The 26,121-nt window shown below is 41.2% G+C and overlaps 2 protein-coding genes across 7 annotated transcripts in view; one reads left to right on the forward strand and one right to left on the reverse strand.

Moving 5' to 3' along the window:
* The first annotated feature begins 1,649 nt into the window (after positions 1-1,649).
* Positions 1,650-11,051, forward strand: IFIT5 (interferon induced protein with tetratricopeptide repeats 5). Its single transcript, XM_084904337.1, has 2 exons — positions 1,650-1,907; positions 9,034-11,051. The coding sequence occupies exons 1-2, from the start codon at positions 1,903-1,905 to the stop codon at positions 10,475-10,477; spliced, it is 1,449 nt and encodes a 482-aa protein (XP_084760463.1). The 5' UTR covers positions 1,650-1,902; the 3' UTR covers positions 10,478-11,051.
* A 6,710-nt stretch (positions 11,052-17,761) lies between these two features.
* SLC16A12 (solute carrier family 16 member 12) overlaps positions 17,762-26,121 on the reverse strand; it is a 65,905-nt gene continuing 57,545 nt past the window's right edge. For all 6 annotated transcript variants that reach the window (XM_084904334.1, XM_084904331.1, XM_084904336.1 and 3 more), the window contains 2 exons: positions 24,295-24,554; positions 17,762-21,062 (listed from right to left, as the gene is read on the reverse strand). In XM_084904334.1, the coding sequence (XP_084760460.1) occupies positions 20,800-21,062; positions 24,295-24,554 (523 nt within the window). In that variant the 3' untranslated portion in view covers positions 17,762-20,799. The remainder of the gene's footprint in view (positions 21,063-24,294; positions 24,555-26,121) is intronic.

Consider the following 26,121-nt stretch of genomic DNA (forward strand, 5'->3'; position numbering starts at 1 on the left):
CAGGTTTCGCTCTTCATTTCCTTTTTTCTCTAGTTGCTGTTCTCTACATGTTCATAAGAAGAAATTAATTAAAAAATGCAATATACTATTGATTTTTTTCCTAAGAATCTACCTAATCCAACAGTCTGTGGGAAAAAAATATTGATATTAAAATTCCATCTAGTAATTTCAGCATGTTCAACACCCTCTCAACAGTCAGGCTTTTGTTTCTTCTCCATCCTGAAAATGTATTTTCCTTTAACGTTTTTACAGATGGCTTTTGTCTCTCTGAATTTGAATTTCTAAAACATATAAGTAGGTAACCAGGAGGTTTTCTCCTTTGATTTTTACTAGTGGTTGCTTATTATTCATTCAAACCTTAATACGCAGAGACTGTCTCTTTGCCCGGAGACAGCTGAGAGAAAGGAAGGGAAAGAAATAGGAACAAGGGGGGAAAAAATGCATGATCAAGGCACTGGAAAATTTTCAAACATTGGAGCTTTATTAAATTTTTCTGCATCCTTAGTAAGAAGGGAATTCTAGGTTTATTTTTCTACTGAAACCATCCAGTACCCTTCTAAAATGTGTTTTCCCAGTTAACATAAATATTACAATAGCCTACAAGCCACCCCCATACACATTACCTCTCTGATCTCATCATGTCTTAGACCTTTTCCCTGCTCTCTTCACTCCAATCACATCATCCGGGCTAGCCAACTATAGCCCTACCGCCAGGCCTTTATGCTTTGCTGTCTCCCCTGCCCAGCACACACTTCCCTAGCTGCATATCCACTCATTGCTCCATCGCCACTTTCTGTGAAATCTTCCCTCACCACGTATCTACAACAGAAAAATACACTGAACTGCAACCCTTTCTATGCTTTTTTGCATAGAACTATCTTATATACAATGTTTTATTTGTTCTTTATTTTAATCTCATGCACTAGAAAATAACTCCATAAAGGATAGATCCTCTGTATATTTAATCCATTGCTGTTATCAATAGTGCCTGAACAACCTGTGGTTCTTAGCAGTTGTCCAATAAAATGTATTGAATGAATGAATGCTTGAAGTTGAAGGAGACTAAGATTTTAATGTGTGGCTCGTTAGCCTTTTTTTTGCTTAGATTGGTAGTACCACCCCCATCTTTATTGGGACCTTGGAAGCACTGTTGGCATGGGCACAGAAGGCAAACACTATACAATTGTAAGGGGTGTGTGTGTGCATCAACTTCTCTACAAAGCTATTCAGCAGTACCTACCAAAATTTAGAATACATATACATTTTGACTCCAACGTTTATCTAAATGTACCCAATGGAAATAATGGCACCGATGTGCGCACACCACTGCAATGTTGTGTATTGCTTTCGTTTCAGCTTAGGATGCACAATGGCTGTCCAGAGTGTCACTGCCACTCTTTACAACAAAAATAGCACTGAACTATCTGTCCCTTTATCAGTATTAACATTTTTAAAAGGTTCATCCTGTGGCACGGGGACTCAGGGAGACCAAGGTCCAGAGTCCCAGCTGCAAATTTCACTCCAAACGACTCTGAGCTCCGCAAAGGTCCCCCCCCCCCCCCCCCCTAGGTACACGGGAAGGGGGCGTTGCGGGAGGAGGCGGCCCCCAGCCATCCCGTCCAGAAGTTTCTGTTTCCTAGGCCTGGACTCCGCCTCGTCAGGGATCAGATTCCCTTCCCAGTGGCCTTTTCCCGCTCAGGCCCGGCCAGTAACAAAGACAAACGCGCCCCGGCCCCCCGACCCAGCCCTGCGGACGCCTGGCGGGGAGCGCGCGCCCGCCGCCCACGCCCACGCGCACAGGCACGCGCCCGCCCGCCGCCCGGCAGCGCAGCATCCCCGTGCCGCGGAGGGAGAAGCCGAGGCCACCGCCGCCCGCCTGGACGCCCCGCGGAGCCCGGCACCATGAGGTGAGGCTGCCCCGGCCTGTCCCCCTCGCCGTGCGCAGGCCTTTGTGTCTCCGTTCCGCTCCGTGTCCAGCGCAGCGGCCCGGGAAGAGGCCGGACCGCCAGCCCCCTCCGGGCCCAGCAGCTCCCCGCGAACCTGGTCCGGGTCCCGGGCCTCCGGGATCGGGCCTGTCGGGGAGGGTGCCCGATCGGACTGGTCTCCTCCGGAGTCCCGATCCCCCCCCCAAGGCAGCCCCGGTGGGGCCGTGCCCAGGCGATGCGCCCCGGAGGCTCGTCCCCTCCCCGCGGCTCCTCGGGGCGGCGCCGGCGGGGCCCGCGCGGGGGACCAGGGCCCTCCGACCGGGCCGCTACGTGGCGCGGGTCCGACCCGCAGGCCCGCCGCCGCCCTCCCCTCCCTCGGGCTGCAGCTGCCGTGCAGTTGTCTGCTCCAGCCTCGTCGCCTTTCTGGATTCGGGGTCTGATGAGGGCTTCCCTGCCCGCCCGTGAGCCGCCTGTGCTCCGCGGACACGTTGGTTATTGTTCCGCCCAGCCCGCTATTTGGAGAGGATTCCTTTATCCTGGGCGGAAGGATGGGGACGGCGCCGGACCCGTGCCCCTCGGGGCACCCCCAGGCCCTGCACCCCGTCCTGTGCGTGGTCAGGGAACCAGCCCTGTGTATAGGGCCGAGAAGGAAGGAAAGGTTCAGACCCTGGACGCCTGCAACAGATAACCCTTTGTTCTGCTAGCGGGGTGACCCAAAGCGAAGTGGTGTAAGCTCCGTGAGCCTGTTTCTTACCTGTCGAAAATGAATGGCATCCATCTCATAAGACTCTTTATTAGAAGTAAAATAATAATAATAATAATAATAATAATAATAATAATAATTAAAAGTGCCTAACTTCTAACATTTGTAAGGAGGGAGGGAGGGATCTGGAAGGGCCCGTAGGAACCAGGAGGAAAAGGGTGTGCCCTGGACATCTGTAGGGTGGGGTGGGGTGGGAGAGGGGAGGACTCCACGGGGAGTGAGATGGGCTCCCAAGGACAGCGAAAGTCTGCTTCTCTCGGGGGGGGAAAATGCTGAAAGATAAATGTTGCCTCTTCAGGCACAATAGCCTCTCTCTTCCAGCCTCCCAGAGATAAAATATTAACGTGACACAAAGTTTAAGAAGTAAAACTTCTCATGGCCGGCCTGATGGGCAGAACACTCAGGGGCGGGCTGAATGCCCCTTTCAGATCTCACACCCACACCCATAAGTCGCCCTCCGCATTGTCTTGGGCTGCAATGTCTTGGGCTGCGGAGGTAGAACCCTGGGAACAGAGCCAGGGTTCACGCTCCTCTGTGGGTGGGCAGGGAGCTGACAGGCTCCTATCGCGGTGAATCTGGGCAGGCTGGGAAGGCCCTGGCAAAACTTACCCATGATGTTGGTGCAGTTACAGCAGAGAAAGGGACAAGTACGTATGGGGGAATCATACTAGGCTTCCCAGTGAGGACTAGCAGAAACAGTTCAAAACCTGTTTTCAAAACCCAAGCATAGAGCCAGACAGGGAACATGCCAAGATATAAAGACAAATGGAGAGGGAAGGCTGAACTGGGAAAAGTTTGGAGCCATTAGCAGAAGGGAAGAATTAGAAGGGATTCCTTCATCTGAAATTCAGATGTTTTTTTTATGCTAAGCCTACTTTCTGGATGTGCCAGAAGCTGCCAGTCTGTAAGTCCATTCACTCATTCATTCATTTAACAAGTACTCATTTATTGAACTTCTATTATAACTGGAATAATAGATATTAGGGACACAGAAATAAAAAAAAAATTAAAATTAGAACTAGGTCTCTATTCTCATGGGTCTTCCATTTAACTGAGGGAAATAGACAAACAGTATATAAATGAGTAGCCAACATAATCCAGAAAGTGGTAAGAGCGATAAGGACAATAAGGCAGTGTAATGGCCAAAGAAAAGGATCTAGAATGGAGGAGGCTATTTTAAATAGCAAATATTTGAGCTGAGTTACAGGAGAGAGTCACTCAGAGATTTAAGAGCAGAGCATTCTAAACGGAGTAAAAACAACAGGTGTAAAAGTCCTTGAACTTGGTATGTCACTTCAGAAAGAAGGTCACTGTGAATGAGGAGGGAGAGTAGTAGAAGAGAAGGAGGGATAAAACACAGCCAACTCCTCTAAGAGCTTGTAGGATATGGCTGGATGAGTATCTAAGGGTGTTGGGAGTCATTTGGAGATTTTAAGGCTGACATAATCTGGTTTATATTTCCAAAAGTTTACTACTTACTATATGGGGACCAAGAGTAAAAGCAGAGAGACTAATTTTTTCCCTCCAGCTCAAAGGAAAGGTAATTGTTGTTTATAGTAGATAAATAGCAGTGGGAATGGAGAAAAGTAGGTGGGTTTGAGATGTAGCTGGGTGGTAGCACTAACAGGACTTCCTATTGGATTTGTATGAAGATTGAGAGAAGAGGAACCAAAAATTATTCCTCAGTTTTGACCTGTGGAACTAAGAGGTGCCAAACAAGATGGGGAAGACAGGGAAGAACAGACTCAGGGACCCAAATTTCTGTATTTTATTTGAACTAAAAATGAGATAAGTCTGGAATTCAGAGGAGAGATCAGAGATAGAGGAAATACTTTGGAAGGGCATCTGCTATACAACAGCAAGTCTCTAATTGGGTTGTGCAGAAAAGTTAAAAAAAAAAATATATATATATATATTTCTTTATTGATTTCAGAGAAGAAGGTAGGAGAGAGAGAGATAGAAACATCAATGATGAGAGAGAACCATTGATTGGCTGCCTCCTGCATGCCCCTCACTGGGGATCGAGCCCACAACCCAGACATGTGCCCTTGGCCAGAATCGAACCTGGGACCCTTCAGTCTGCAGGCCGACACTCTATCCACTGAACCAAACCGGCTAGGGCCGGAAAAGTATTTTAATTCACTATCTTAACACGTTAGGCGCCCAGTTAGTCACTGGTGACTGACACTGTACTTTCTGTCCGGAAGACAAAACAGGCTGGGCGTTTAACATGTTAATAATGATACTTATATCTTTGTTAGCTAAGATTCTTGCACTTCCTTCAGATCACCTTTAACACATTTTTGCCCAGCTCTCTTGTTTGAGAGAGTCACTAATTGTCTTTAAATAAATATATATCTCTGCCACTCCCTATCCGAAGCACTCGGTGAAGCACATCCTGGTGAGAAGTAGCCCGTCTCAAAACAGTTTCAACAAAGTAGAATGCTTTGACCTTTAGGGCTCATATATGAAGTTGTTGTTTTCTTAGCCTGAGACCTTTATCTGGTCTGTTTTTTCCAATGGTCAGTCACACAAACCTCTTACCTTCTCTTTAAGCTTCTCTGAAATCCCTTCTTGTTTTCTCTTTAGGGACTCCTTCAACAAAGTGAATTTTATATACATTAGATATATCCTGTGTTTTAAAGAAAACTCTTTTATGAAAAGCAACCCTCCAATTTGTATATGAGAAGTGGTATAATAATATGGTTGAGCCGAAACTGGTTTGGCTCAGTGGATAGAGCGTTGGCCTGTGAACAAGGTCCCAGGTTCGATTCCGGTCAAGGGCATGTATCTTGGTTGCGGGCACATCCCCAGTAGGGGGTGTGCAAGAGGCAGCTGATCGATGTCTCTCTCTCATCGATGTTTCTGACTCTCTATCCCTCTCTCTTGCTCTCTGTAAAAAAATCAATAAAATATATTTTTTTAAAAATAATATGGTTGAAAGGCATAGCTTTTGGCTCAGGCACTTTATAGCGGTGTAACTTTAGACATGTAATTTAAACTCTCTGCCAGTACTCATCATAAAATTGTGAAAATATTATTGATATTAATATGTTTTTATTGAGTTTTAGAGAGAAAGGAAGTGAGAAGGATAGAGAAATAGAAACATCATCAATTGGCTATCTCCTGCATGCCCCCCTCCCTACTGGGGATCAAGCCTGCAACCCAGGAATATGCCCTGACTGGGATTCGAACCATCAACCTCTTGGTTTATGAGTCGATGCTCAACCATTGAGCCACAACAGCCAGGCAAGAGGTTTTTATAAAAATTAATGTAATTTGCCGAAACCGGTTTGGCTCAGTGGTAGAGACTGAAAGGTCCCAGGTTTGATTCTGGTCAAGGGCATGTACATTGGTTGCGGGCACATCCCTGGTAGGGGGTATGCAAGAGGCAGCTGGTTGGTGTTTCTCTCTCATCGACATTTCTAGCTCTCTATCCCTCTCTCCTCCTCTCTGTAAAAAAATCAATAAAATATATTTTTAAAAAATTAATGTAATTTATATAAAATGCTTGGCATGTAGTAAACCTTCAGTGAATTATAGTTTTAGTTATTTGTTTTTTTGAGTACTCATATGATTTTAGACAGTATATTCTAAGTAGTATATATTTATACTGTTGAATTGAATGTACAGTAAACACGGTGATATGCATAAAGTTTTCAAATATATCCTTGTTTGTATTTGTATTTAATTTAGCTCTTCGCCTTCAGTAAAATAGCAGAAATTTAAAGTAAATGAGAACTCTAACCTGTTAGGCTTGAGGCCTTTTTACCCATTAAGCCCCAAGGTCCACTGTTTCTGAACTGTCCCATACCATAGCCACCAGTCCTATGTGACAAGTTAAATAAAGTAAGTAAAACAAAAAATCCAGTTTCTTCATTGTACAAGCTGCATTTCAAATGACCAGTGGCCATGTGTGGCTAATGTTTACCATATTGTAGAACACAGATATGAATATTTCCATCAGGGCAAGAAGTTCTGTTGGAAAACTCTAGTCTAGACCTGTAGCCACTGAAATGTGGGACCTGTGTATATGGTATGTGTATATTTATATATACAAACAGAGAGAGAATAAATGTGGAAAATTATAAAAATGGAAATTAATAAGCTAATTTAAGTGTCTAGTAAACTCAATTTTAATATTTACATTTAGTATTTATAAAAATTGGAAAACATTTCATGGAGTAGTATATTAGATTATGTGCCCAGACCGGAATCAACCCCACAACCTTTGGGGATGATACTTGAACAAACTGTGCTACCCATTAAATATTGGTTTTATTTTTTTAATCACTGCTACTAATTTTGCAATTAATCCAGATCTCTAATTTTTCCTGTCACTTTTGGCTACTAGGATGGCCCCTTTCCAATTCCTACAAGCCAATTCATTTAAATCTCATATTTGACTCAAAACACTTTCCTCCTTTCCAACCCCAGCAAATAGCGTTATAAGTGCCACGAAGAACAGGAAAACGTGATTGACTAGACTTCAGGATGGACTAGCAAGGTGGGGTGCAGCTTTTCTCTAAGGTAGTCAGGTAGCTCTCTTCAGAGAGCTGAGATGTGAGCCAAAGACCAGAATTAATGAGAATAAGTAAGCCCTGAAGCTCTCTTAGGAAGAATAAGGGACTAAAAAAGAAGGTACAAATGCCCTGCGATAGTACATATTTGGCATAAGAAATAATAAACAGTAAAGATTTTTTGAAGGCCAGTATGGCTGGAGTGCAGTGTGTGAAAGGAAAGTGGTACAAAATGAGGCTAGAGGAGTAGACATGGGCTGGAGATGAAGGGCACAGCAACCAGGGTTAGGAGTTTGGGGCTGGAGATCAAGATTTGAGCCTTAATAATTAAATTAAAAAAAAATTGAGTCACTTCTCTTTGTGGTCCATCTTTCTTGCAATTCAAGTGATAATAGACATCTTCGAATTAACATTGCCAAGTAGTCCTCTTGATTTATCCACTCAGCTCTTAAAGTCAGAAGCATAGCAATCATCCGTGCTTCCCTCATCACCCCATGGCCCTCCCCACACCCAGTTCATCAGAAAGATCTATCAGTTCTGCCTCCAAAATCTAACAATGCAGGGCTCACTAAACCTCTACTACAACCTGAGTGTACGCTTGCATAATCTCTCCTTGGATTACATCAACAGCTGCCTTCGTGTCTCTTTTAGGGAGATTTGCTTTGGCCATGCTATCCATTTCCTGCCAGGCACCCATTTCCTTCTCTTGCTTTATTTTTCTCCTTGGCATTATTAACATCTCACATACTCTATATTTTGTCTCTTTTTGGCACATCCCATCCCCTGTTAGAATGTAAGCTACATGAAGTCAGAATTATTATTTTTTTTTTCTGTTTTGTTCACTGCTGCATCCCCAACCTGAGCAGTGTCAGGCATATAGTAAGCTCTCGATAACTATTTGTTGAGTAAATAGCTGTTGCACTAGTTTCCCAACTTCCTCTCTTGACTCTCTATGGTCCATTCTCCACAGAGCATCCAGAACTTTTTAAAGCTTAGATCAAACATTTTTCTTTCCCTACTTAATTTTTCTCCAAAGGTTTCCCATTGCAGTTAAGAGTACAATTTAAGTTAGCTGCCCCTGCCTATCACTTCTCATCTACTATCCTTTTTGTTTATGCTTCAGCCACACTTCCTTGTGTCCCCTGAACACTGCCAAATTTATTCTCACTTCAAGGCCTTTGCGCTTGCTGGTACCTCAGCCCAAATCATCTGACATTTTGGACCAGATCATTCTTGGTGGTTAGGGCCGACCATTCCTTCTGTGGTGACAAACAAAATGGTCTCCACACGTGACCAAAGGTCCCCTGGGAGTTAAAATCACCCTGGCTTCGAAGCACTGGCTTAGACCATTCTGCCCTCAGATCGTTTATGACAGCCTTCTTTTCATTGTTGAGATCATACTTCAGTTGCTCCTTGTCACAAGGGCTGTTCCTTAACAATCATAACTAAAGTATCCCCCACCAGCAGCAGCACTCAATCCCATTACTCTGATTTTTTTTCCTTTTTCTTAGCACTGGTTACTGTCTGAATTATGTTGTCCACTGATTTGTATGCATGTTTATTTTCTGGCAACACCTTTTGTTCCTTTTCCAGAATAGAGTTACTGTGAAGTAAGGGCCTTTTCTTAGCTTGTAGTTTATGGGAATATAGTAGTTTTCCATCAATGGAAAATAACTGTACACATAGAGATCTAGTATAAAGTTATAGTAGCCTATGATTTAACTCTAAGACCCAAGAAAAGATAAAAGTTGCTATTAAGAATAGTACTGTGGTTTAAAAAGTGTTTCCTTTGTTCAGAAACTAAAACGAATTTTATCTTTGACAGTGAGCTTCCTGAGGACGCCCTGAAGACCGTTCTGTTGGAGTTAGAATGTCACTTCACCTGGAATCTACTCAAGGAGGACATTGATCTGTTTGACGTGGAAGACACTATTGGGCAACAGCTTGAATTTCTGACGACAAAATCCAGGCTCACTCTCTATAACTTACTGGCCTACGTGAAACACCTAAAAGGCCAGAACAAGGATGCCCTGGAGTGCTTGGAACAAGCAGAACAGATAATCCAGCGGGAGCACTCAGACCAAGAAGAAGTGCGAAGCCTGGTCACGTGGGGGAATTACGCCTGGGTGTACCATCACATGGGCCAGCTGAAAGAAGCTCAGGAGTACGCAGACAAGGTAGGGGACGTCTGCAAGAAGATGTCCAGCCCTTTCAACTACAGGTTGGAGTGTCCCGAGATTGACTGTGAGAGAGGGTGGGCCCTTCTCAAATTTGGGGGAAAGTATTACCAAAAGGCTAAAGCGGCTTTTGAGAAGGCTCTGGAAGTGGAACCAGACAACCCAGAATTTAACATCGGTTACGCCATCACTGTGTACCGGCTGGATGATTCCGACCGGGAAGGGTCTGTGAAAAGCTTCTCTCTGGTCCCTCTGAGGAAGGCCGTCACCCTGAACCCGGATAACACCTACATCAAGGTCTTCCTGGCACTGAAGCTCCAAGATGTACACGCGGAAGCCGAAGGGGAAAAGTACATTGAAGAGATCCTGGACCAGATATCCTCCGAGCCTTATGTCCTCCGTTACGCGGCCAAATTCTACAGGAGGAAAAACTCCTGGGACAAAGCCCTTGAACTCCTGAAAAAGGCTTTGGAGGTGACCCCGACCTCCTCCTTCCTGCACCACCAGATGGGACTCTGTTACCGGGCCCAGATGATCCAAATCAAGAAAGCCACACGCAACAGGCCCAAAGGCAAAGACAAACTGAAGGTGGACGGGCTGATCACGTCTGCCATCTCTCACTTCAAGGCAGCCGTGGAACGAGACTCCATGTTCGCCTTCGCCTACACCGACCTGGCCAACATGTACGCCGAGGGAGGCCAGTACAGCAACGCCGAAGACATTTTCCAGAAAGCCCTGCGCCTGGAGAACATCACGGATGACCACAAGCATCAGATCCACTACCACTACGGCCGCTTTCAAGAATTCCACCGTAAGTCAGAAAACACCGCCATCCACCATTACCTGGAAGCCCTCAAGGTCAAAGACCGGTCGTCCCTGCGTCCCAAACTGACGAGCGCGCTGAAGAAACTGGCTACCAAGAGGCTGGGGCACAACGCGGCAGACCTGCAGAGTCTGAGCGCCCTCGGGTTCGTGTACAAGCTGGAGGGGGAAAAAAGGCAGGCTGCCGAGTATTATGAGAGGGCCCAGAAGGTAGATCCAGAAAACGTGGAATTCCTCACGGCCCTCTGTGAGCTTCGGCTTTCCACTTAGCTATGTTTTCTAGGAAACCGGTTTTAAAGCTCTTCTCTTTATTTGGGGTTCTTACACTTTGGTTGATTGTTTTTATCCGTTCATTACAGAGTCAGTTTTTATTGAGTCATTATCGTGTACCAGGCATCCTGCTAAGTACTTTATGTACATGAGGATGAGTCACTTGTTTTCTACTTTGAAAATTAAAATACTATAGCTCATTAAGAAACAGCAACGTTCCAGCTGTTTTCACTTAAAAATGACATGGCCATTATGATGACTTTATACCCTTGATGGCTGCTGTTTATAAGGATATTTCGATTAAGTTTTATCAAATTTCCTATATTACTCACTGAGGGGGTGAGTATAATCCTACATAAATCTCTGACACCAAGGTCAGGAACACTGTTTCAGGAGTGCAACATTTTAAGTTCTTAGTTATATAGCTTACAAAAGGTAGAACCTTCCAGTTACGGATGTCTTGACTTCAATGAGAATATTTAACCATCAACCTAAAGATTCCTCTTTGTTGAAAGAAAAAAGTTCAAAATAAAAAATTGGTCATTTCTGATGACTCAATTAAAAAAAAAACAAACTAGAACATGAGAAGAAAGTATTATCTCCTAGTATGTTCATTACGTAGCTAGAAACAGTGATGAGAAAATAATGGATAATGGAAAATCACTAGTCTCAAGCTTCTCTTGTTCTTTAACTAAAAGAATATGCCTAAACTGAATCTAGATTAATTTTATTTTTCCCAATTAGAATTGCAGTGTTTTTAGGTTACAATCATTAAAATAGAAAGCAGACCAACTGAGAAAATTTGAAATAATGATATGCAAATTCCTAAAGTAGAAGTCCTTAACCTATATCTCTAGATTACTAAAATTTCAATGACTTAGTTTTGGGTCTGGACTGAGAAGAATTCTCATACCCCCAGTTTCTGGCTTTTGGTTAATTGTTTTAGAATCTCAACTTCTGTGAAGCTATTTCTTTTATCTGAAGTTTTCAGATTGCCATGCTTTCCTATAGATCATCCAGTAATAGGTAACCCCAGCTTTTAGTTTTAATATCCACCTTGAAGGGTCACTGTTTAAGGGCTCTGATCTCAAGGGATTTAAAAAAATATTGTTATTGTTGAAAGTATTACTGATGTCCCCCTTTTCCCTCCAATGACTTTGTCCTCCCTCCCCCCCCCTCCTGCTCCCTCCCTAGGTTGGGATATTGCTAAAAGTGGCTTCTATAAGGTATTTCTTTGATTATGTTTACTATCAGTATTAGTGGAAAAGTGTGCCATGTGATATAATTCTCTATACTGCCAATGTATCTTAAAACTAATGTGTATGTGTATGTGTTTTACTTTTTGTTGCTATTTTTATTTTTTATGGTTTTATTGTAGTGAATTATAATTGTAAAATTTCCAACAATGCAGAAGTATATGACTTTAAGAGCACTCCCCTTACCCTACTCCAATCCTGCACCCTTAAGGTAAACTGTTAGAAATTTGATATGTATCCTTCCAGATGTGTTTTTTTATGCACATTCAAACATACATATATACTGCAGTGTATCTCATGAATTAAATTCTTTTTAATATTTGTTTTACTCAAATCCCTGCTGTTTTTATTTATTTCATTCATTTTGTTTATTCAAAAGGAAGAACAGGGAAGGGAATGATCTTTACTCAAGTATTTTAGAAATTCAGGACTAGGATATTTTATTTTGCAGAAATCATTTTCCCTTATTGGGAATAATGTAATTAAGGTTGTGCTCCCAAGTAGGCACTTGACATGCAATAAAATACAGTTATGGTATCAAAACAAAGATAACTATAAGCCACTATATTTAAATATTAGGCATGCAGGTCTATGAAATGATCTTAAAACTCATTAGATATTAAATATTGAAATATATAAGAAGTAATAACATGCTAAGAAAATATAAAAACAGTATATGAATGAACTAAAATTAATGTTTATAATAACTAAATTTTGTCAATAATTGTACATTTCTTCCTAAAATGTATAACTGTTTGGAAATTATTTCATAGACTCTTGGGTTTAAAAAAGGCCCCAGAGTTCACTTTATTAATTAACCATAAAAACTTCAAGTTTTGATGACGAGTTATCTTCCCAAATGATAACTTCATCTTCAGATAGTCCTTATTCTTAGAAATGTATTCCTTCCCTTTAACTGAAGAGTATGGCCTAAAGTTCACACATTTTAGTCTGTCTTTATGGACTTCAGAGATCTAATCCGTTTTTTTGTTTGTTTGTTTTTTTAGACCAAAAATATGCCCAGGGAAGTGGTTTTAATTGCCCTTCTGGGTGATTTGAGCCTTCGGGAAGAGAGAAGTCCCTCTTTCCAGATCTCCAAGTGATCTTGGAAACTATTTTATTGATCAGTAAAGCTATGCTTCCAGTCTCACAACATATGAGAAAAAACCCTTCAACAAGAGAATCAGCTGGCAGGAAAACTGGCTTCAGAGTAATGGAGCTCGTAAACCTATTTTCTGTCCTGAGTGCAGAACTAGTCTTAGCAGTTGATCACATGCTATCTGCCAGAGTTTCAAGGACAGTATAAGCAGTCGCTGTTCCTTTCTAGATTGAGTCCTTGAAAATTATCTCAGTTCAAGAAGAACTGCATAGACCCACAGAACTTTAGAACCAGGAGGGCCATAAAAAAATGCCTGCAGTAGCCAACTTGATTGGTAAGAAAATTGGGCCATCGATTGGTGATGTGACTTTAAATTTCACAACTAATTCCTTCTTTCTAGTTCATCATTCTTCCCTATTTGACAGTTTCTACCTATCCTATGCAATAAAAGGCTATAATGCAAAAAGACCAAACAGTAGAACAAGCGGAACAGCCAGTTGCTATGATATGCACTGACCACCAGGGGGCGTGTACAGAACATGGCGGGCATTGGCCATGGTAGGATGGTGGAGCAGGTGAGCAGGGGTGCCAGACCAAGGTGGGGCCGGGCGCCTGTCGCTGTCATCAGGCAAGCCTCATGGTTACTGAAGATTCTTTGCTCCCGCATGCCATGGTCCCTCCTGGCACTTGCACCTGCTGCCAGTGCCGGCCCCACTCGTACCCGCTGCCAGTGCCGGAGCCACCATTCGCACCCACTGCCAGCACTAGCCCTATTTGCACCCGCAGCCAGCACCATGCCTGATCACTCGGCAACATCAGTGGGTGCAAGCACTGGCTGTCAGCCCTGATCACTCCTGAGGGCTTTTCCACCTCCCCCTGCTCCTGAGGGCCGATCAGGGCAGCAGCCGCTGCTCACACCCACTGCTGGTGCCAGCCCCAATTGCTCCTCGCTGTCAGTGGGTGCAAGTGGGGCTGGCACTGTCAGCGAGTGGGAGTGGGGCTGCAGCAGGAGGGGCCAAGTGGGGGCATGGAGGATGGGCCACGACCCGTCCCTGTGCCTACCACAGCCTCACGGCCCACAATTCCTTTCAAGGTGCACGAATTTGTGCACCGGGCCCTAGTAATAATATTTGTTATACCAATTGAACTTGAACTGGCAGTTTATTTGGTCATGATGTGATTATAACACAAGCAGGCCTACGGATGGTTCTTTTATAGAATGTACTTATTGTTGAGATTAAAGAACATGACAGAAATATAAAACGTGAAAATTTGGCATGCTTTTTTTTTTTTTTTTTTTTTTTTTTTATAACTGGTGGATTATAAGAAATGAGACTCCATTGGCCTGGATAGTTAGAATAGTCTCCTTTGAGTAGTTCAAGAAACCTAAGGGACTCAATCTAAGGAAAAGGCTTGTCTCAAGAGTTGGATGTTGGAAATCAGAAATTTGGAATGTATTCATCAAACCTACTTTGGAAGGCTGAAGAACCAGCAAACAATTAGAAGCAAGGACACCAGGCCTTCTTCCTTGGGAGGTAGGATGCATCTGCCTTACACACACCAACCAGAATCAGAATCTTGACCCCGTGTGGAGAGTGCTGTAGCACACGTAACAACCAGAGGTAGGCTGGGATCACCTTCCTCAGTATCCCCTGTGTTTGCCTTGAACTTCCAAGTCAGGGATTTTAGAGAGTGCCTCTGAGCCCTGGATTCCACTATTAATTTAGCCTAAGAGTAGTTTCACCTCTTTACATGCTTTCCCTCTTCCATCCCACATTAACACTTTAGTGGCACAAAACATAAAAACAAAACAAAACCCAAAATTAAAATCACAGCTCAGCTGGTATGGCTCAATGGTTGAGTGCTGACCTATGAACCAGGAGGGCATGTGCCCTGGTCTGAGACTCAATCTAAGGAAAAGGCTCAAGTCCCAGTAGGGGTGGTGCAGGAGGCAGCTGATCAACAGTTGACTCTCATCACTAATGTTTCTATCTCCCTCTCCCTTTCTCTGAAATCAATAAAAATATATATTTTTAAAAATCACAGGTAGTTTGTGTATGAAAACCTTTATTAAGATTTCAGGAGAAAAGAGTCTACAACTTAATATTAGATAATTCCTGTTTCTCTTTTGAAAAGGAGAATGCTCATAGAAAGAGGGAGGGAGACAAAAGGCAGAGAAAGGAAAGAGGAATGGAGTGAGAAGGAAAAACCCTCAAACATTTTTTGATGTTCGTGTCTCTTTCCATGATTCTAGGCCTTACCTCTTTCCTATCTCTACTCTTCTTCCTCTGAAATAAAAACCACATCCTTCATTTTCCTTAAATAGAGCAATTCAGTTCTCTTACCCTCATACTCAGCCATGACCCACCTATGTATAACCAAATTCGCCAAATTACTTAGTTCAACAAAAGGGTCCTTTATTTTAACATGGTATACTCTCCTTTAAACAAAATTGTTATAAATAGCATTCCCTCATATTTTCACAGGAAATACACATATTAAATTCAGCCCTAGCTGGTTTTGTTCAATGGATAGAGCATTGGGTCCCAGTTTGATTAGACTGAAGGGTCCCAGTTTGATTCTAGTCAAGAGCACATACCCAGGTTGCGGTCTCAATCCCCTATAGGAGGCGTGCATGAGGCAGCCAATCAATAATTCTCTTATTATTGATGTTTCTATCATTCTCTCCCTTTCTGAAATCAATAAAAAATATATTTTTAAAAAATAATAAAGTAAATTAATCACTAAATCTGTCATAATTTGTGTAAATATAATAAGGATGTGTTATGCTTCCAAATTGACACAGAATACACTTCCCTATATCATTTTTGTTTCAACATTTCTCAAAATTTGAATTCTGATATGTGTTTGAGTTTTTTGTGTTACACAAATATGACCGGTCTCTTTTTAATATATATATATATTTTATTGATTTTTTATAGAGAAGAAGGGAGAGGGAAAGAGATTTAGACACTTTGATGAGAGAGAAACATCGATCAGCTGCCTCCTGCACACTCCCTACTGGGTATGTGCCCGCAACCAAGGTACATGCCCTTGACTGGAATTGAACCTGGATCTTTCAGTCTGCAAGCCGACTCTCTATCCTCTGAGCAAAACGGGTTAGGGCCTCTATGTTACACTTTAACTTAATCCTTTATCAACTCATATCAAATCAACTAGCACATTAGTTGGGGACCAAGAATGTACCCCAAGAGGGCAATATGGGTTCCCAAGAAAGGCAGAGGTCTAAAAAATTTTACCAATGGTTATTCATAGACAAGTCAATCAAAATCATCATCATATTAACTTTGATATTCTATGAAGAGAAATAACCTGGGCAACCAAAGTATTGAAAAACACCACACAGCATCTTTATCCCTATATTTGTACTTGCAAGAGGAAGAAGATAAATGTGGGATGGGTAATGAGCAGGACAGGGGATAAGAAGAGTAGGAAACTGCAAACTTTAATGCTTCTAAGGCTGACCTTGTCCAGTTGGAGGCATCACCACCTTCTGGGAGGTGGTCTCACTAATTCCAGCAGATGGCAGTGCCACACAACATGTCAATAAAGGAAAGTCTTTCCTGAAGGGCTAGTCCCTTTAAGAAGAGAAAACTTGCTCAACATCATCAATCATTAGAGAAATGTAAATCAAAACCACAATGAGATATCACCTCACACCTGTCAGAATGGCTATTATTAAAAAGTCAATGAGGGTTGGTGAGGATGGGGAGAAATGCCTTATCAGTAATACCCTATGATTTAGAGGCCAGCATAGGACTGAGCAAAAGACTCTAGTCAGGGACTTCTGCTCCTAGTCAAACCTTAGTTTCTGTGTGAAATAAAAACAGCTTGTGTGGCGCCTATACCTGTAACACCATCTTTTCCCAATGTTCAGGCCTCCAGTGTGAGCAGCATCCCAGCCCTGGCACTCAATCGAATTAAGCCTGTCTGTCTGGTTGAACACAGTTGTATCATTTTTATTTATTTATTTATGTTTGTTTATTTATTTATTTATTTATTTATTTATTTATTTATTTTACAGTCAGGCCTCAATCAGGTAGCAGCTTTGGCAATAGGTATAAAAATCTATTGTTTGGTCGAGGTTTTTTTTTTTTTTTTTTTTTTTTTAAAAAACAAAACCCTCAGATTTTGAAGTATGAGGAGAAAAACTCAGATTCACTCTATTTCATTTCAATACATAATTTCAGAATTACACCAATTGGGACCAGGAAGGTGAGAGTCAAGTTGACTACCATCTTCATTGTCACTGGGCAATGGTGTAGGCACTTCAGAAAGAGCTCAACTCCTGACTGTGGTAATGTGGAAGGCAGAACTCCCTTTTGTGACAAAGTGGGCTCCCCAACTGTCTTCCTAGTCCCCCCACACAAATGCTCCCAAAGAGAACCTGGATCAATAGACACCAAGTACATCACTTAGCCTGGAAGAAGGGGTCTTGATGGAACCAGACTCTTGGGAAAACACTTGGAAATTTTCAACCTAGAATCTCCCCATCTATACGAATGGGAAGATTCAAATATAATCCAAAGGATTTTATCTGCCCAAGGAAGGGCTTCTTAAGTCCACATCAGGAAACCATCGGAGTGGGCAGGAGAGAAGGAGGCAGCCTCCAGCATCAGCTTCCTAGTTTTGCAGGATTTCATGAGGTGCTGGACCTGAGGCCTCAGTTTCCACTCCTATAGAACGGCAATAATTTAGGCTCTCGTGGGGATTAAATAAGACAATGTATAAGGAAGTGCTTAGCACGGTAGCTAATACATTGGAAGTACTCACAAATGGTTTGGGGTTTTGTAAAATATTTGACTGCTACCACATCTTTTATACCAGTTAAATCTTAGTGTGATTCAGACGAGGCCCACACACCATCCCATCCAAACCCCTTGTGTAGCGGGAAAATGTTTTTCCACACACAACTATAAATTCATTTTATTAAGCTTTTGAAGTAAGAAAATATTAGCATAAATTTCTGATCTATTAGACACATCACAATTTGAAAAAAGTATTGACATCACTTAATTTTCTTTGTTTTCCTACTCAGTCCATTTCAGAGTATAGCTTGCAGTGACATAAAAAAATATTTAAGATCTGGCATCATCTCACCAGAATTTTGTCCTTCATTCCACAAAACACATCATTTCCATGAATCCTTCCATTTGAAATAAACAATTGTGTGTAGATGACAATGATAATCTCTAAGATCTATATTTCCCGACCGGTTCTGTAAAAATACTATAAAATAGAAATTCATGCATGTAAAATCAAAATATCTCAAATATATTATACAAATTTTTAAAAGCTCTGATCACTATGTTCATTTTTTGTGAATATTTATAATACTTTAGAGAAATTATATTTCAGGACCAGAGAAATAAAATTTTATTATGATCACTTATAGGAAATATATATATATATATATATATATATATATATAATATTAATAACTGTTTATATTTTAAAAAACCTTTAGACTTGAAGGTTCAAGAAATGACATTTAGTGTAAAGTGCTATTCTGACCACATGTACCTTCATTTTTAACTTTGACTTTTTATAGATATTTTCCATATTGTTTTAAAATTACAGAGAAGAAAAAAAGGATAAAGAACTTATAGACACAGACAACAGTGCAGTGACTGTGGAGGAGGGGTGGGAGAGGGTTTATGGTGATAGAAAAATAAAATAAAGGAAAAACACATTACTCAAAAAAAAAGAACAGGTGACAAAGTTCACAACTAAATTCTCACACTAAGTAAAAAGATAACAAGTAACATTCAAATTTTTTTAACAACTATGAAATATTACAGTTTTCTCCCATCAAATCAAGTCAGTATTTCATTCTGAAAGCAACACATTAATATGTAGTTTTATTAAATAATCCAGTTATGTGCAAAGACTTGCTGAATGTGCATAGTTCATCTAAAATCTTCCTCATTGCTGTTTTTTGTTTGCTTGTTTGTTTGTTTTTTGTTTTGTTTTTTTCTCTCAGTACCTCTGGCAGGGCATTTGTGAGGCCTCTTGGAGGATGGTGGATTAAATGGCCTTCAGCGTCAAAATATTTCCTTGAGGTTCAGACTGAAATGTGTTCAATGGTTAAAATCCACTTTCAGCCAAAACCGGTTTGGCTCAAAGGATAGAGCGTCGGCTTGGGGACTGAAGGGTCCCGGGTTCGATTCCGGTCAAGGGCATGTACCTTGGTTGCGGGCACATCCCCAGTAGGGGGTGTGCAAGAGGCAGCTGATCGATGACTCTCGCTCATCGATGTTTCTAATTCTCTATCTCTCTCCCTTCCTCTCTGTACAAAAATCAATAAAATATATATATTTTTTAAAAATTTAAAAAAATAAAATCCACTTTCAATTGTATAATGTGCCCCTATTTAAAAGTGTAACATAATTTGGGGTTCAGGATTATCATCCCATGTATTTAAAATGATTAGAGACAGGTTGGGAGCCATCTCTTCTCTCCCATGTCTTCCCTCTTTAATCTGGAGACTCAGAAATTATCCTAAACCATTGGAAAGTAGAGTACTTGGGAATTAGTAAACTATTCTAATCTGGTCAATTAAAGTGTTCTATGAATTATAAAATATCACACCAGTGGCTTTCTTAAACTTCTTCCTTTCCTCCGTTCAAAGTTTTAATTTCTGAGAGTGCTATGATGCTGAAGTTAACCCTGAAACATTCTCATTCAGCTATAAGTGTCCAATGAGTATCCATGAGGAGATAAAAAGTAGTGGACAACTGAGCAGGAAGTGACATGGAGAGAAAGGAATCTCGCCTTCAGAATATCTCTAGAATAATATTTCTCAGGCAAAACCCCCAAATCCTGTTTTGGGCAGTGATGAACCGACATGTCCAAGCTGAAAAGAAAACTCTCACCAGAGACCTGCTGATTCCAAAGTTCAATTCTTGGCCAGTTGGAGTACTGCCAATATTTTTCCATTCCTAACAGGAATGAGTCTGCAATCCATAAACAAGCGTTTTTTTCCCAAGGAGAAAAAAAAGAAAAACACACCAAGTGTTGGTGTTAACATTAAAGGTAGAAATTGTCCTTGCAACTTGATTGTTTTGCTAAATTAAAATAAGTATTGTACATGATAGTAACGAAGGTAAGAGTCTGGGACACCAGTTTTTTTTGTGGTTTTTTTTTTTTTTTGGGGGGGGGGCACGGGGGAACACCTTTCAGTTTCCAGTGCACTATTTCAAAGAGAATATCTTACCAGCCATCTTTAAGATAATTTCTAACCACAGCATTCTATGATTCTTTGGATTCTCAAAGTGGTGCCCATTGTTGTCAAAAGCAAGGGCTGGCTGAAGGAATAAGAAGGGTGGAAGGGGGAGATAGTCGCTTTCCTTCTGTATTAATCATTGTCTTAAAGAATCTAAAGTATCCTTTAACAATCCTGTTTAAAATGCTAGTGAGAAGCTCCACTATGAAAAAGGTTTGGCACCTTCACCTTCCACTACCATACCTAAGCCGATGCCTTCCTTCACACAGTATAAGGTAGACAGACCTACATGTCAATGCTTCTCTTCACCTTCTCACTGAAGAAGGAAAGTGGAGGGCCAGAGAGTTTGAGACAAAGCTACTGTCCAGTGTCATCTTCTTTGTTCATGCCCTGAATTTACCCCTACTTGCAGCTAATTATATCAGCTATGTTCTAGCATTCTCTACGGGGTGATGCTCGCTGCCTGAAAGATGTGAGTTCCAATGTGAGTGCAAATCCCAAATGAGGAAACTCTGAGCCAGTCCAGCTTGCTTTGTTACTTGCTATTTCCCCCTATAAATATGTGTTAAAAAAACAAAACAAAACAAAACAAAAAAACCCAAACAATAATTATTTCCTTGGAAGGCAATGCTTCTGCCAAAATAAAATGCTTTAGAAACGTGTACATTCCAGGGGTCCCACCTCTCTTAGCCCTGCAGATTCCCAAGCTCAAGGCCACTGGTCAGGTGAGGTTGTAACTAGGCACAGCAATGGCCACAGATTCCAGGTCTTTCTGTTCTAATTCATTTGCTACAGAATAAGCCACCGATCCGTTGTTCCATAGCTGCAGTTTGGCATCAGACTCTTTGGCAAGGGTCCGCAGCTGGGGTTTTCTCATCTTCTTCACAAGTCTAGCCAAGCCGAGCGGCACGGAACTAAATATCATTGAAAATCCACAGAGAAGAAATGCGGCTGTGTAGCTGCCAGTCGTGTCTATTAGCCATCCTGTAACAAGCAACAGCAGAATCAGATTGTTGAGTTGAAAATTCAATTACTCTGAAATCTAATAATTTTTAAGACTAATAACAACAGATTGCTAGCACCACCATTATAACCTTGACACAAAAAAGCAAACATCCTAAAAATATTTTGCAGCGGCTGAAAAATGCATTATATTTTTTAGGGAAACTTTGAAAATGGATTGTTATTATTATGTAAAGTGCCTGGGAGAGTGTCAGAGTCTTTGTACCCACAAAATAAATATTAATTATTATTAATCCTATGAAAAATGGTAGAACAATAAAAGCAGCATCATTCAAATTATTGATGTTGGGGTCAATCATCTAGGGTATTAAAAGAAAAGAATCATATAAAATGCTATTAGTATTCCCAGCACCAGTAGTCCAACTGTCTTCAATACATGTGTCTGGATAAAGCAGAATCCAAATTGTCAATTGGATTCAGTCATTGTACTCCATCCAGTTTGAAAACCAAAGCTTTAGATCATTTTAGAAGCTGCAAATACAAATTTCAGATAGCATAATTCTGTTACCACAGCTTTCCCCCCTCTTATCCCTTGTTTCCACAGGTTAAACTCAACACGTATTCCAGCTCTAAATTTTGAGGAGAACCAGGACATATGTTATGCAAAATATGGGCCACAATGATCAGATAATCAATGGGGTAAAATTAGACTTGAGCAGGCAATCATTTCGTATTAAGAAGTTAAATTCCTCCAAACTTTACTTGTACACTAAGAAACTCCACCAGAGAAGTATACAGTGTCTCCTCGCACCCACTTCAAATCCATTAGTTTAAAAGAGGCAGGTAAAATTAGTCGGCATGGCTCAGTGGTTGAACCAGGAGATCAGGATTCAATTCCCAGTCAGGCCACATGCCCGGGTTGCGGGCTTGATCCCAGTTTGGGGCTTGCAGGAAGTAGCCAATCAATAATTCTCTCTCATCATTGATGTTTCTATCTTTCTCTCTCCTATCCCTTCCTCTTTGAAATCAATATATATATATATATATATATATATATATATATATATTTTAAAAATAGCATGTAAAAATTGTTAATAGCCCCACAAACTTTCCTAGAGTCTCAAATATTCTAGTTATCATGTGATTTGCTTGTGCCTTCTGTACCAAACAGGAGAAACTGAGTGGAGAGTTGTCATTTTAAAGATAACTAAATAACAGAAGTATTACAATAAGGAAGGATTCACACCCTAACCCTCTAATGTCTGGCAATAAGTTCAGTGTCTGATTTGCCAAATAAAGGCCCTAATTGACAAAAGGATCCAGGAATCCTAATTTCGTTTCCTGTCCAATGACTTTTTAACAGAATTACACTGCTCCTAAAGGTTAGCAAACAAAAACTGGCTATAAAGGGAGGAGGCAGGAACATTTTGGGGGCAGTTTTCATACAGGAACCACTAAACATATAATCCTATATCACAGAGTTTAAACTGACCAGGAATTTTCATCTGCAGCCATCAAGCAGCCATAGTTTCCTCTCGTTTGATGCTTTTAAGCACTTGCTGGGCTTTGAAAATAACCCTAAACACTCTCTCTACTCACAACAGCAGCAAAAGCAGAAATCTTGCCTTCTTTTAAAAATCTCCCTATTTGCTTCTAGGCAAATGTTTGGCTCGTTTCTTTTTGCCCATCTTCAGAGACCATTCTCTTGGTTTTGTTTGTTTGTTTTTGTTTTTTTATATTTTATTGATTTTTTACAGAGAGGAAGGGAGAGGGATAGAGAGCTAAAAACATCGATGAGAGAGAAACATCGACCAGCCGCCTCCTGAACACCTCCCACTGGGGATGTGCCCGCAACCGAGGAACATGCCCTTGACCGACACTCTATCCATTGAGCCAAACCGGTTTGGCCATTCTCTTGGTTTTAATGTAGGCAGGTAATAATCTGGACCAGTTGGTCTCAATCAAGTGAGACGGACCGTCACAAGGAAGTTGGCTGAGAATTTAGATTCCTGAAACTCACCCCCAAAGATTCAGATCACGGAGGGACAGTCAAGAAATCTGCATTTTTAACAAAGGCATCAGGGGAATCTAATGTAGGCGGTCCCAGGACTTCCACCTAAGAGAAATTGGTCCTGACCACATACTCTAGGAAGGAGGAACAGGTTCTGACACATTTGCTGCTATAGCAACAGAGCCGAGCACAAGGCTGGTGTCCACAAGCAACAAGTATTTATTGAATTCAGTATTTCAACATGCTTTAAATTTCTTTAGCATTTTAAAGTTTGCAAAACATTCTAGATGCTTTATCTGATGAGTCCCAAATCTGTATGTCAATGGTATCCTCCCTCTAAAGCTCAGATTTCATCCCTAACAAGTTCTAGTGGTCATTTTATTGGGTATTTCATATATCTCAATATGTCTAAACATTAAGTTCATTATGGTTTTCTGGCAAAGCCACTTTCTCCAACTTCCTTATTACTTTTAATCATGCCATTGTTTTCTAAGTGATTTTGAATGTCTTTCTCTCCTTCACCCTCATATGCTTAATTTAGTTGATTTGGGATTTTTCTTCTTCTTGTTTTGTTGTTGTTGTTGTTATTGGTGTTATTTGTTTGTTTGTTTGTTTTACAAAACCTCCTTGCTCCCAGAGCTTATTTTTATTCTGCTGTATCAGCCATAGTTCAGGCCTTTTTCATTTTGCTCCTGAACTACTAGAATGGAATCCCAACTGCTTCTCCCCTGAATGACCAGATCAATTGCAGATCACATTTTCTAAAATATACTCTTTACTATTATACCCCTTTGCACAAAAACTGTAATACTATGCATAGTCTCTAAAGAATATAGGGCTCCTTCAGCTGGCACTCAAGACACTTTTCTATGACTTATCATTTCAGCCTCACCACCACCCATCTCCTGTTAGAACCCTGTACTCCCACCAGACAGCCCTCTGAATGTGCCCAGCCTAATGTATAAGTCTGACTAGCTGCTCCATTCTATTGCTCTCACCATTAACATGGAATGGAACCAAGATCCTAATTTGGGACGTTGTCTTTCCAAGGAGGCTAAGGTCCCCACTTGGTTAGAAGTTTATAAAACAAGGATATAGGTGAGATCATGGTGTTTTGGTGGTTCTTACATGCCCTTCTCTTTCACTCTTCCCCAACTTACTTCCAACCCTCATTTTCTATGTGTGAGTTCCCATCAACACAACAAAGAGAAGAGGTGTTCAGGGTTCTCTCTAGAAACTTACCTGAAATGGGTGGGCTCACCAAGTATGGCACTGCATGAAGAAAGTACACCACACCGAGTGCTGATGACAAAGAGGCGGTCCCCACTAGTTCTGCAGTCACTACTGGGATCAAGGTCACATAGGCACCATCGAAGTAGCCAAAAGTACAAGAAAAAGGCACGAGCAGTGGGAGACTTTGAAGCATTGGTAGGCAGAGATAGCAGAGCCCATCCAGTCCCACGGCAAAGAGGTAGCAAGCAAACCGGTAGTTCTTCAGACACCTGTGGATGTGAAGAATAAGAATGAGTGCATAAGCACAGGTTCTATCAGAGAGCTTCAGAGCCAGGCCAGAGAGCAGTAAGCATGGCAGTTACTTACAAAGATGGTTTCCCCATTGTGTGTTATCTATGTTGTCTTCTTAACTTCCTCTTTTAAAAATATATATTTTATTGATTTTGTACAGAGAGGAAGGGAGAGAGATAGAGAGTTAGAAACATCGATGAGAGAGAGTCATCGATCAGCTGCCTCTTGCACACCCCCTACTGGGGATATGCTCGCAACCAAGGTACATGCCCTTGACCGGAATCGAACCCAGGGACCTTTCAGTCCCCAAGCCGACGCTCTATCCATTGAGCCAAACCGGTTTCAGCTTAACTTCCTCTTTAAAAAAATCTTATTTTTCAATTACAGTTGATATTCAATATTATTTTATCACTTTTGGGCATATTCCTATTTTTCTTCTGGCATATGAAAATGTAAGAATTTACCTCTCTAGGGAGCATGGTGTGGTAGAATATAATATAAGCTCTAATTAGAAAGAAGTTTGAATCCCGTCCTGTCACCTACTAACTGCAAAACTCTAATCTCAATTACTTTAGCTATAAAAAGGGAAAGTTCTCTCCTAGGATAACTCCATGGATAGCCATAAAATAACTTAAAATAGCATTTCAAGATACTAATATATTCTAGCAGACTACCATATTAGATGCTTTCAGATATGTTATTCATGGCTATCCGCCACACATACACTGAGTAGTCAGATTATGATCTTTGAATGCATAATAATCTGGCCACTCAGTGTGTGTGTGTGTGTGTGTGTGTATTAGAGGCCCAGTGCATGAATGGCCTGCCTGCTGGTTGAAATCCTGGTAGAAGGGCAATTTGCATATTAGCAGTTTATTATATAGGATATACACTGAGTGGCCAGATTATTATGTGTTCAGAGATCATAATAATCTGGCCACTCTGTGTATATGCTCAAAAAAATAATCCAAGTGGTTACACAAAAGAGAAAACCATAATATGAAGACATTAAAATGATTTGCCAGAGACTATCACTTGCCAGAGGCTATTGATACAGAAGACTAAAATGATTTGCCAGGTCTAAGTCTTATTTCAAGGCTGACTCAGTGGAGGTAATATTTTCTCTCTGTAGCTCCAAACCCATCCATGATACCAATTATTTCAAACACTATTCATAATATCACACTGGCAGTTTATGCTTTACAAATGTTTTTCCACCCATAGTCTCATTTGAGCCTCCAAAATGCTGTGAGGTTTACAGGCAAATATTGCACTGACCTGTTTTACAGATGAAGACCTTGCGGACCTGAGGGCTAGGTGCTTCTCCCTAGGTCCCAGTGACAAAAGGGGCAGAGCCAGCACAGGAATTGAGGTGTGGTGCGTCGCAGACAAGAGACTCCTCTGTCAGACCTATGTCAGGCTGCTTTTTGTTGGGTTATTTGATTATAAAGACAGGTACTCCTTGCTCTCACCCTCTACCTTCACCATTAAACATGTGGAATCAATCCTAAGTATTACAGTAATAAAATTGCAGAATGCCAGCTG

The sequence above is a fragment of the Pipistrellus hanaki genome (genome assembly GCF_964339955.1).
Source record: "Pipistrellus hanaki genome assembly, chromosome: 14".
NCBI classification, from domain to species: Eukaryota; Metazoa; Chordata; class Mammalia; order Chiroptera; family Vespertilionidae; genus Pipistrellus; species Pipistrellus hanaki.